The sequence below is a fragment of the Engystomops pustulosus genome, chromosome 4 (genome assembly GCF_040894005.1).
Source record: "Engystomops pustulosus chromosome 4, aEngPut4.maternal, whole genome shotgun sequence".
Taxonomy (NCBI): Eukaryota; Metazoa; Chordata; class Amphibia; order Anura; family Leptodactylidae; genus Engystomops; species Engystomops pustulosus.
In genome coordinates, this window is record NC_092414.1 from 137,054,550 (window position 1) to 137,066,829 (window position 12,280).

A 12,280-nucleotide genomic window follows, 5' to 3' on the forward strand; every position below is an offset into this window, starting at 1 on the left:
TAACATGAAGCTGCAGTTTTTTAGGATACACAATTTACAACCAGTGATAATATGACATGTCATTTATATCCAATTCTCTCTGTGAATAAAGGTTGTTTTAATCCCATACTTATCATGGTATTAAACTGGAATCTAGAACAACAGCATGTTACACAAGAGGAGATATATACATAAGTACAATGTCTTGTATATATGTACATAATCAACTCACATACATCTATCACATATCTATCTCTTCACTTATTAATCAACAGTAAGGGCAGTTTTTGGGATCAGGTTGTTTATGGCAAAGTATTAAAGGCCATGAATATTAGATTTATGGGCACAATGAGTGACAAACAGTCCATCTCTCCCCTTTAACTTGTGGTGAATGTGGCGAGCCGTATAACACCTATTCATGGAACCCCTGACTGATCTTCTAGAATAATCTATTCTGTTATAATGTAATTGTTTTTAGGATTTCCCTAACATTCTAGCAGTGTTCTTTCAGCATCAACAAAACAATGACATATCAATCACAGAAGGATTTCTACTATACTGTACATTATGTGAAAAAAAATCTGAATTTTTATGGTTTAACCATTAGTAATATATTTGGCATCACTTCAGTCCTTTATATATATGTGATAAGCTGCTGAATAAATATATTGGGAATACTAGTCTCTTGGTGTTTCCAGAGGACTGCATCTGCAGATTCTCAGCCTGTGCTATAAACACACAAGCTTGGTTATCAATAAGTGCATATGTATAGCCCTAGGTAAGCCCGGCAGTTTACAAGCAATTTGATGTTTCTAAGCTCCATGAAACATTTTCTGACAAATTAAAACTAATCACAGCAGTATCATGCTTCTGCATTGTTCAATAGATGTAAAGAGTTGCTGGTCATTTGAGATTTTCTAGACACTATATTGAAAACCCTTAAAAGGCATCTAACACCAGGATGAAGGACTGTAAACCAAGCACACTGACATATTGGTGTGTGCCCCCTGTGACAGGATCCGCTCTTCCTTAAGCTTCTTAAACTGTTGTTTTTACGGAAAAAGGGTTATGCAAATGAGCCTGAGGGGCTCCAACCTCCATCGATATCTATGGAGTCGGGAGCCGCTCAGGTTCATTTGCATAACTTTTAAAACCTTTTTTTCCGTTAAAAAAAAAGGGCTTAATAAGCTAAAAGAAGAGCGGATTCTGCTACAGGTGGCACATACCAGCATGCCAGTGTACTTTGTTTACAGTCCTTCATACTGGTGGAAGATGTCCTTTAATAATATATCATTCTGATAGGGAATTCATCTGAAAGAACAAGACAGGTATGTTACTTGTCCTTTGACATTATTTATTCTTTTGGGAGGGTTTAATATTAATAAAAGAAAATAAATGATATGCTTTATTAGTTTACATGTAAAAAAGACTGGCCTTGATGTAAGAGGGATTGGCTGTCCAATCACATTTCATCTTGTGGTTTTTGATACCTATTATAGGCTTTTATTTACAACCTCAGATAAAGTGTTTTTGGTTTCTGTGTTAAATTAGGCAGTAAGAAGGTAGAAAGCAGCTAAACACCCAGAAGTCACCATGAACCATGACCAATTGGGCATAAATGTTAGGTCTTACGTTTCTGAATGGAAGCTGCCAAGAGATAAACCCAATACCGAGTGGACTTGGAACACGTCACTGACATGGAGGGGGCTACAGAAAAAGATATGGGGTCACTAGACAAATGGGACTAATGTGTTAAGAGGATTACACTGCAGTATTACAAGCAACATATACAAGTAATTTTGGTCCCTAGGTGAATAGATAGACAGAAGTATTCCCACAAGACAAGGTACTGAAGTATTAGAAAAAAAATAGGTTTCTTTATTTTACAATGGTGCCAATTCACAATAGTGGCAGGATTATAAGTCTCTATCACAATGGAAAGGAGTTGGAATATTCCTTTTTTATTTTCTTGTTCCACTGAATTTATATGAACTATGTTAAATCAGCAGTCTAGAATAGCAATAACACATCAAGCAATTCCTACATGGGATCCAAACAAGATTTGAAAGGAAAATTAAAGGAAACTTGGTAGCTTTTATGAAATAACCCTACTCACTTGATGGACGGATTCTTGTCTTTGGCTCTGGGTTGAGCGGTATGTTGCAAGAAGAGACCAACACTGAAAGGAAAAGTCCCAAGTACATCTTGCGGGTACCTCAGCTTGTGTAGTTGCTTGCGGAAACCTTCAGAGATCTCAGAAGGGACTTCCTCATCAAATGCCACCCGCAACAGCTAAAGCCAAAATAAGTCATTTAGATGCAGCAAATTAACCCCACAGTCGTAATCCACAGAGTTTAGGTATATAGTGGGACAATGCCAGTACCATGACAATACACAAACAACCCTGTTATTATTCATTGACAGAAGTCCAGCAGGGGGCATGATTTTGTTCCATAGAACAAGATTTGTGTGCATGAAAGAGTAGCTACAGCCACAAGTAACCAGGAATGAACAAAATGAAATATTAACCTGGAAAGTACAGGAGCGAAGCTGAAGTCCTTCTTGAACATATTGGTCCAGATGAGCTGGAACACTAATTTTCTTCTCCTTTGTCAAAGACGCAATGGGGAAGGACCGCATTACAGTTTGCTCAGCCACTATATTAAAGATAAACGATGTTAAAACATAGTACGATGTTAAAACACAGATTACATTATGTTTTTGCAGATTACATAGAAGCTCTATAGAAAGAAGGAGTGAGATGGTGGAGTGAGCAGGAGCTTAGTCCCAAGAGCTCAGGAAGTACGGTATGTAAAATTACACATGTGGCTTGCAGAGGGAAATACTGCTAGAATACACAGAATACAAGTGGCAATATGCCCAGGGCTAGTCTTATTCCTCATGTACATTCAAAGGAATATTGATTTTTGCACTGTTTGCTGAATGTTTGGGTATGCTCAATATATATATATATATTATATATATATATATATTATATATATATTTCCTCTTGTTCTACAACTCACACTGCTCCTATATGCAGCTGAATACTTGGTAACACAAACAAAAAACTTAAATATAGCAAGTTATCTTCAAGGATATGATTACCTTTGCTTTTTATTGCTAAAAAATTGAGTAACTTTGCAAACTGACTTTTTGCATAATTAATTTATCTTAATGCCCTGTAACAAACACGTCAGAACCTAATAAATTATAATTTTACATCAGATAATTGAAGCTAGACAGCTGCAAGTATTTTCATCAATTATACACAATAAACCCTCTCATATTAATGAAAAACACATTAAAGTCAACTTAAACCATGCTACATTTGTGGCATTCCAAAACCTACGCTTACCCAATGGGTCCACTGGAGTGCCTTTGAAGATGCAACGATAAGTGGTGAGGAACAGCGCCCCTTCAGCGGGGAGTAAGGGTGGCCCCCCAAGACTACCACCTGAAGCCTCCTCCCGCCCATCTGGTAGAAGATATACTCGAAGTCCTTCCATTACCAAATCTTCGCCTACTAACAATGTTGGTCGCAACAATTTTGGCTATGAAAGATAAAAAACGAAGAACAAAGTTAAACACAATTAAAGGCATGGGAGACATTTATCAGGGTTTTACGCCAGCAAACCGCCAGGCATTGCACTCATTATCCCTCTCAAGTTAGCTCTATGCCAACGGGGCGTTGAGGGGCATGAAGCGGGACATGACTGGTGGCAGAGAGGGCTGGCGCGGGGCATTTCAGCTTCGTGTGAAATATGCCAAATGTGAAAGTTCACAGGCTGTGGCATATTTAAAGCTGTACGCTGCACGTTGGTGCCAGAGGGGCAGGGATTTCATTATATGCCAGCGCTCATAAATCTCCCGCACGGAATTTAGGACGCAAGGGATGTAAATATTGCAAATTCGGAAACCAACAGTCAAGTAAATAGAAAAAAACATCAAACCACATGCTAACCTTCTGGATTGGAGGCAGCCTCTTACTTTCTCTGTGAACAGCATCCAAGGTCTCAATATGCATCTGAACAATATCTATAGGAGAATAAACAGAAGACAGAATGGTCACATCATGTAACCATGCTACATTATATGGCACAACATTATAGATATAATATTAAGATAAAAGGCAGGGAGAACTGTACACAGAAAACTGAACATTTAAAAAAACACAATAAAATCACTGACTGTGTGTAAAATCTATTATTTAACACCTTGCCATCAATGCCCTTTTCTGTTTTCTTCCCTTCGCTTAAAACCCATAACAAAATTTTCAGGGCTTGTTTTCTGTGTAATAATTTGAACTTAGTAGTATCACTTAAAGGACACCTGTCATCAGGTCTCTGTCACTAGTCCTGTCACCACTACCTGTTGGAGCAGCTCACAAGGATCCATCCCAGCCTTTATCTAGTTATTTCATACATTAATCATTGTAAAATCATCTATTCTTTATTATGTAAATGAGGCTGGTCACATGGTCAGAGGCAGTGATGTCACCCCTGTTACCCCTCCCCTCTCCTCCCCCTGCTCATGTCTGTGTGTAATGTATAGTAAAGCATGGCTAGTGTGTGTGCTGCATCTGCTGACATGCTGCATCCTCCTAATATACAGGAGAGAGACACAGACATCAGCTACACATGAATCTGACATGTTCTGCTGTAACATGGCTGCCTGGAGCTGCTGTATCTTTCCTATACACACACACACATGCACACACAGGCTGCAGGGGGTGTGGCCACCAGCACCAGGAAGCACATCATTATACAGCCTCTCATCATTATACAGGCTGTCAGTCATGCACTGGGGGTGTGGCTGTACCTCCCACTCATGAATAGAGTGGACAGCTTGAATATGCTAATGCTTCATTGGACATTTCACAGGTCATTTGCATACAGCTTTAGGACCTCATTGCTTAGGTTTACAGGCATGTAGAGGGACAATGAAGGGATAGAGGCAATGCTCTCTAATGGCAGTTTATGAAAATATATTTAGTTTAGGGGGGTTATTTTGCATGACGGGTTCTCTTTAATATTACATGCAATGCACTGGGAAGCGGTGAAAGCGACAAAACAATTCAAAACAATTTGTGCCATTTTCTTGCTGTGTTTTAACGGCTTCACTGGCACTCCAAATGACTGTGCACTCCAATTTCCTTTATTCTTTGGGTCCGTACGATCACGTAGATACCAAATTTAAATATGTTTTTCTATGTTTGAATACTTTTACATCTTTTTAACCTTTCATATAAGAAATAATTTAGTTATATCGTCATATTCAGACGCCAATAAGGCGTAAGGTGTTACTCTTTAAAGGAAGAGCTAATGTTTTCATAATATTTTAGAATATTTTCCGGACTTACAATCTTTTGATAACTTTTTATTCTAATTTTTATGTTTGGATAAAATGGTAACAAATTGTCGATATAGACATTTGGTAGTTTTTATCCGTCACAGCATTCCCCGCATGGAATCATCATTTTTATATTTTGAGAAATCTAGCATTTTAGGACCTGGGGATACCCAACATGTTTATGATTATGTATATTGTTTATTTATATTTCTGTTCTTTATATCTGTCATAGGTTCCATGAACACAACCATATATGGGGGCCGTGACATAGCCGTACAAACTGTGGCTAGCTCATGGTCCTCAGAGAGGTATATTGTGCATGGTGTCCGACACCCCTCCCATCACCACTAAGCAAAACTTTCCCCTGTTTGCGGCCCATGTGTGCACATGTGTGATTGAAGCCTTATATTGATCTAATAATGCAAAATATTTTTAAACAACTCTACTTCTAATTCTTACAAAGTGCAATACATACTGAATTACTAAACTAAGGAGACTATAAATATCACAAGACCTTAGATAAGAACATAGGATACTGTACCAGGGATCATTGTATGCAGGCCCTTTAGGTGATCAGGGGTAACCCCACTCTCTGTACACACTTTGTCCACAAAGCGGGTGATAAATCGGACCACACAATGAGCCACATCAGAGCCTTCAGAATCTTCGAATCCGCTTTCTGTATCTGCGCTTTCCGCAACGCTGCCCGCCATACTGCATTGTTTTGGAGATGTGAAAACTGGGTCAGCTGAATAATGCATTCTCACATTATGACTACATAAAATACCCCAAGACCCTTCAATAACCTGTTGGTGATAAAGCTGTTAGTCACACTTTCTGTGTCTCCTAATCCAGCTCCCCCTCGCAGAAGACGATTTTTGGAGGTGTCCAATGGCAGAAGAAGGTAGCTCATACGATTGGCATAGTGGATAGCCTGGCTAAACACAGTGCTCTCCTCTTTCTGGATGAGCTCTAATTGTTTTTCACGTGGAAGTGTTGGCCATAGACGACACTGCTCAGCTGCCAACTCCAGGGCTGTTCTCTCTTCTTCTTCAACTTCATCCTGGTACAGAAAATTCCCAGAATATATTAATCATAAAAATTGCTGTACATAGGTTTAATTTTACATTTTTATTCTGCTTAGACGCTCCTTTAGCATAGGTTATGCTCTTGCTGACATCCTAGCTTTATACTGAGGATTTTGTCTAGGTACCTGGGAAAAAGCCTCTTCAGAATTTGCATATAAGGTTCTAATGTGGTTTTGAACATCTCCATAAAACATGGCTTCCCAAAACTGCATGTTGGTCCAAACCAGATGCTCTTGTACACAGCTGTAAGCAAACTGTGTGATGCCAGGACTCAATTTCTGCAAAGACGATATTTATAAGAAATATGTTAAAAATTAACACAAAAATAATGAAAAGCCTAAAGTGTATCTAACTTTTCAACAAACTCTGAAACAGTAGACTAGTGTATGCATATATCACCTATTAGCGATTGACTGCTATGTCAGCATGCAAAGTGATTTAGGGAAGGCCTTCAATCAGTGATAGGACCCATACTCTTAACTCCTAAGAATACAAAGCGCAGGGATCCTAAATCAATAATTGACAGGTTCTATTAAATATTTTCTCATCAAACTATATATCAACATACAACACAGACATACCTTCACTGCTCTGCTTCCTCACCTTGTGTCTCCATTTACCTTCCTATATAGATTGGGCACCCTGAGCAGGGTCCTCTTCCCACCCGTTCCAGATCTCTGTAGTCTTTGTACTTGCATTAGTTCTTGTCTTAAAGTAATGTATGTGAACCCCTTACTGATTGTACAGCACCATCAAATTAACGGTGCGCTATAAATAAATAATACTATGTAGCTCCTCCGGCCCTATAATGTGATGCCTGTTTATGTGAGGACAGGCTTGCTTCAAACACCACTTCTTTAAAAAACATAAAATACAGTAATCAAATCTTACCCTGCAGAACGCTGTTACCAAAGGTAAAAGGGCTGCAGCTATTGAATGTTCATCCAGAGGTGTACAATCCTGAAAAAGAAAGAGTAGGACAGGCCTATTACTTCTCCAACTCTACTCGTACTAGAATCAGGCAACAGAATCCCAAATAATGATGTCCAATTTTGAAAAATCTAAATATTTATTCAAACACCATTAATACACGTTTCAATCTGGAAAGGGAAAATGTGTACAGGGAATGTTATAGTACAGTAGACATGGAAAATCATTACAGTAACCCACCTGTAGGCAGCAGTTCATCAGACGGACAACAAAATCAAACTGCTGGTGATCCAACACAGCCCGATTCTGCTGCACATGTAGGTGGAGCTCCTGGGTCAGACACTGCCGCGCTGCTCTCCCTTTAAGTGCCCGCAGGACAGCTGGCTGAAGCTAGAGCGAAAGAAAGAGTCAGGTTCAGAAAGGTGGAGGAGCAGCAACTACACATAATAAATAGAACGTTCATTTACTAGATGGAGCTAATGTGTAGCGCTCTCAAATGTAGGTTGTTTTTTTTGGAACACTTATTTTAATAGAAAAATTGTTATTTAAACATTTTACAGTATTACTTTGCTGTTAGTGAATTTAATCACTGATATAACAAATATTAATTGCAGTGTATTGCAGCCTGTGTAATCAGCATTTCACAATCATGTTGTGCGGTGGGTCAATAGAGGTATTAGTTTAACCAACCACATCCGAAGGTGCCATGTTTGCTACTGACTGTGACATTTAAGGGGTTAAACAGCCAGGACTGGAGTCATTGTACCCTGGCATTGTGGTCACTCTCAAGTGCATGTTTGTGCAAATGCAAACAATATGTGCATTCCATGATGTGCACAATGTTTTAAGGTGTTAACAAAGATATAATTGCACTTTCTACTGTTCTCTTTTATAGTTAAGATCACTGTATAAAGAGCAATAATAAATGTTAACCATCTGTTTTACACTAGACGTTTATGAGGTCCTCAGAAAACAGTATTTCTAAATAAAATATAAAATTTTCTAGGCCCCATTTACATGTCCCTGTGAGCAGACATGAGACACAAGCCGTGTGAAGAATTGGGGGCGCTGCACACCTGTCCCTTCTTCAAAGGGAGCTGAGTGGTCGTGTCGAAAATCCAGGCTGGAATAGAACCCTCCCTATGTTTTGCGAAGTGGCAACTTGATATGTGTGAATGTTAGTAAGAGTTAAATGACTAAGGATCTAATGATTTACATATCTAAAATAATCAATAAGCTGATAAATGATAACTAAGAATAAACTCTTGCTATGTATGCTGTTTTCCATTACAGACTGACAAACTCTGAATATTACCTTCTTTGCCTCCAGCATTTTATTCTCAAAGATGTAAGAAATACAATTCCTCACAACTTCTAGCCGCCTGTTGCTGTTAGCCACAGCACTGCCATTGCGCTCCACAATTGCTGCTATAATGAACAAAAGACAAACATTGAGTCATGTTAAAAAACTCATGTCTAAATTAATAAAATTACTACATGATTTATTTGTTCTTGTATGCAAAGTTTCCTTTATCCCTTATAAAAGGGTTTATGACAGATCTAAAATATGGAAATGGGTTCCATTATGCTAGAGAACTATTAAGACTGAAAAATGATAACACTAACCAATGGGTGGCCCAGGTGGTACCATGCACTTCTTCTCCGACCTCACGGCAGGAGGTGCATTCTGCATCTTAGCAGCAGCCTGGTCCAAGATCCACTGGATGCTACTTTCATCCAGCAGAGGGAAGGTCTTATTCTGAGGTCGCAAATAACTCCCTTCTGTTGGCCGCTGAACTTTGTGCATGCTGACCGCAGGGTAAGGGTTCTCCTAGAATTTATGAAAGGAATAATGCACCACTGGTTACAAAATGGACACAAGCCAAATTTCACATCCAGAAGTTTAGTTTGAAGACCCACAACAATCTAAAACATACAGGAACTTGTGAATGAGGTCAAAGATATGTGTATAACTAACACTCTACACAATGAACCTTATCAAAGACTCTCATAAATCGGTCTTTGCAGTTATATTCAGACAACTTTTTTAGATCAAACAAGCACACAATATGGCTGTCACTGATTTGGGAAGCAACGTGAATTACACAAAAGCCCTTTGGTTCTAGTGTAACCGTGACGTCAGATGTCACTGCTGTTTCTTTTTATTTTTGAAGAATTAAATATGAAGGAGAATGTGCCAGGGGAGCTATATGAATGTGCAAGGTGACACGTGTAATCTGATGCGGTCACTAAATCTTGGGCTTCTTGTTTCCAGCAGATGATGTAGAGCTATCAACAACTGCTCATTTCAGCCCCTTAGTGCAGTAGGCTGGAGAATAGATTGACAATCTGCTCGGATTATAAAATAATCAGCTATCATGTTGATCTTTTCAAATGTACAATAAGAGTAGTTTATGGGCGATTAAGAGGTTGTCACAGGAGAAACTCCTTAAGTTTTTTTTTTTTTAATTTGCATTTATTCATTGTGCATATATCTAAAATAAAGCAAACAGAGGAGCAGCACAGCATGGCCCAATATAGTATCCTGCCATAGCAGTCATTGATCAATAGGTCTGGTTATACAATACACCATATAAATAGAACCACACAAGGTCACCTACAGCATTTACACACCCCTCAATAGAAAGGAAATCTACAATTAAAATTAAGCATGATAAACCAGGGACACTTAGTCATAGAACCAGACATGATGACTGTGGTAAACACCTTATATTTGTTATCAATGCCCTCCTTTCTTCTAAAATCATGAGCCAAAAAAAGTTCTCGTAACCAGAGCCCCTCTGTACTGCAGTGCCATAGTCTGTTCCTCGGTGCAGGAGAACTTAAAACACCAGCACTAGTCTGTGCTGAAACTTCCTCTGCTGCTGTGTGAGATAACATCAGGCAGAGGGAGGGGAAAAGCACTGGTAGAGCAGAGTGGGTGGTGGAGACAGTGTAACAGCCTTTGAAACTGCAGCATGGACGAGCTCTGGTAATACCCCCCAGAGCCCTTCTAGCTTATTAGCATAATTTTAAAAGTTGATTTTAGAAGGAAGGATAACAAATCTAAGAGGATTACCACAGTCACAATGCCTGGATGAGTAAGTGTCCCTTGTTTCTAGGCACCTAATAAAATAGTGGCCAACAAAGCCTTTACTAAATAGTGCAAATTTCTGTTTAAATCCTTCATAATTCAGTATTCAGAATTCTTTATTCATTTATACAACATTAATCAGACCCATAAAACATACATTCCGGTAGAGTTTCTCAGCTAGTTCTTGCACATGCTTCATCACGTTCTTCTGACTACCCTCTCCATGCTGTAATTTCTGCACATCATAAGCAACCAGCTGTGAAGTAAAATAGACATGGTTAAAATGTAACTTCTGACTGAGGAATGTTATCCCAAGTAATTGTGTACTTACCTCATCAAATAAATCCAGAGATCTGTAAGGTGGACCTCTCTCGGTCACAAATCCTGCAAATGCCATGCCTTCCAAAACCTTGGTCAGAAAGTCATCTTCCACTAATCCACGCTGACCCAAAAAAGAAGCCTGTAGAATAGATATTTGTATAAGTTTGTACTTACCATCTACATAAACAAATCTCCATTACAACAACTGGGTGATGCAGCAGTTTCCTCCTTCAAACAATATATGATCCATAGTAATGGAGCAGGGGGGTATACATATAGTGCTGCTGCTCAGCCCAAAAAGAGAGTAACAAACCTTATGAAACCGTATGACAGGTTCTGGGTGAACTCTTATCAGCTGAAGACAACAACGATACCCTTGCAAGACTTGGGCAAACAGGCGAAGGAACACTGCACGTACTTCCATATCCTGTGACCAAGCACAACAAAATAAAAGTGTACAAAATCTCTTCATAATGGGGAAAGCACAGGTGAGAGGCCATTACTCATGGCCTGTAATAAACCAAACCAGTATGGCAATGAAGTAGTGGTAATAGCCAAGAGAACCTACAGTCAGCAGCACCTCACAAAACCCACATATTACAAGGAGGGTAAAAGCGGAATATCAGACATTATTAAATAAATTATATATACATAGACATACATACATATACAGGCATCTGTAAAGTAATATGATTTGTAAAGCACTGAGGAATTTGATGGCGCTATAGAAAGATTATTATTATTAATAATATTATGACTTGCAGCACGAAAGGTAGGGGCACAATTTTGGCTCCAAATGTAATCAACAGGCATGGAAGAATAAACATTTTGTCTTGCTAATGGATTTCACACCATACTACATACTAAATACTTAGATGTATTATATGTGCTTGATTTAGAAGCAACGGGACACACTGTTGTAAGTTACTCACCTGCATTCGGAGAGTAGAAGCTGTGATGGAAGATGGAGGAAATGCCAAATCAGCTATTTGTAGAGCAGGGTCCAAAACCTGTGAAGGGGGTTAACATCAAGTTATAATATTTAACATATTAAGTTCAGAAACAAAATAATGATATAATAATTTCCAATCAATTAAATAAAATAAGTTTAATACATGACGTTAGATCAAAAGACAAGTAGAAATGTATTAATAAAATAATGACCTTTAAACATTGTATTATTGTAGAAATTGAAGGGAAATAAGCGAAAGTTGGAGTTTTTTTGTATTTACTTAATAGAGTATATGATTGTAAAGCAGTCTTTTTAGACAGATAAAATAAAAATATTGCACTGTCTGTAATGTGGCTTCTGAATTCAAATTTCAAGAATTTATTTACATGTGTAAAACTTTGCAACAAAATTACCAAATCAGTTTGTGTTTATATATTGGTGAAAAAACCTTAGCTTTGGAAAAATACTGTGCACATGAATGCAAATTCTCTTTAATCGATTCCACTCATTAAGTTAATTATTTCACAAATAAGAATCTTTAAAAAAAAATAGTTGCAATAATCA

The 12,280-nt window shown here is 38.3% G+C and overlaps 1 protein-coding gene across 9 annotated transcripts in view; it reads right to left on the reverse strand.

Annotated features, from left to right (window-relative positions):
• The window catches only part of SBF1 (SET binding factor 1), a 54,642-nt gene that overhangs the window by 13,088 nt on the left and 29,274 nt on the right, over positions 1 to 12,280 (reverse strand). For 5 of the 9 annotated variants that reach the window (XM_072147596.1, XM_072147592.1, XM_072147595.1 and 2 more), the window contains 15 exons: positions 11,697 to 11,774; positions 11,078 to 11,191; positions 10,775 to 10,903; positions 10,601 to 10,699; positions 8,976 to 9,180; positions 8,665 to 8,777; positions 7,590 to 7,739; positions 7,311 to 7,379; positions 6,545 to 6,697; positions 6,138 to 6,394; positions 5,873 to 6,045; positions 3,944 to 4,017; positions 3,338 to 3,533; positions 2,509 to 2,636; positions 2,096 to 2,271 (listed from right to left, as the gene is read on the reverse strand). In XM_072147596.1, the coding sequence (XP_072003697.1) occupies positions 2,096 to 2,271; positions 2,509 to 2,636; positions 3,338 to 3,533; positions 3,944 to 4,017; positions 5,873 to 6,045; positions 6,138 to 6,394; positions 6,545 to 6,697; positions 7,311 to 7,379; positions 7,590 to 7,739; positions 8,665 to 8,777; positions 8,976 to 9,180; positions 10,601 to 10,699; positions 10,775 to 10,903; positions 11,078 to 11,191; positions 11,697 to 11,774 (2,114 nt within the window). Of the gene's footprint in view, positions 1 to 1,611; positions 1,687 to 2,095; positions 2,272 to 2,508; positions 2,637 to 3,337; positions 3,534 to 3,943; positions 4,018 to 5,872; positions 6,046 to 6,137; positions 6,395 to 6,544; positions 6,698 to 7,310; positions 7,380 to 7,589; positions 7,740 to 8,664; positions 8,778 to 8,975; positions 9,181 to 10,600; positions 10,700 to 10,774; positions 10,904 to 11,077; positions 11,192 to 11,696; positions 11,775 to 12,280 lie in introns of all 9 variants that reach the window. The other 4 variants (XM_072147588.1, XM_072147593.1, XM_072147589.1 and 1 more) reach the window with 1 other exon arrangement.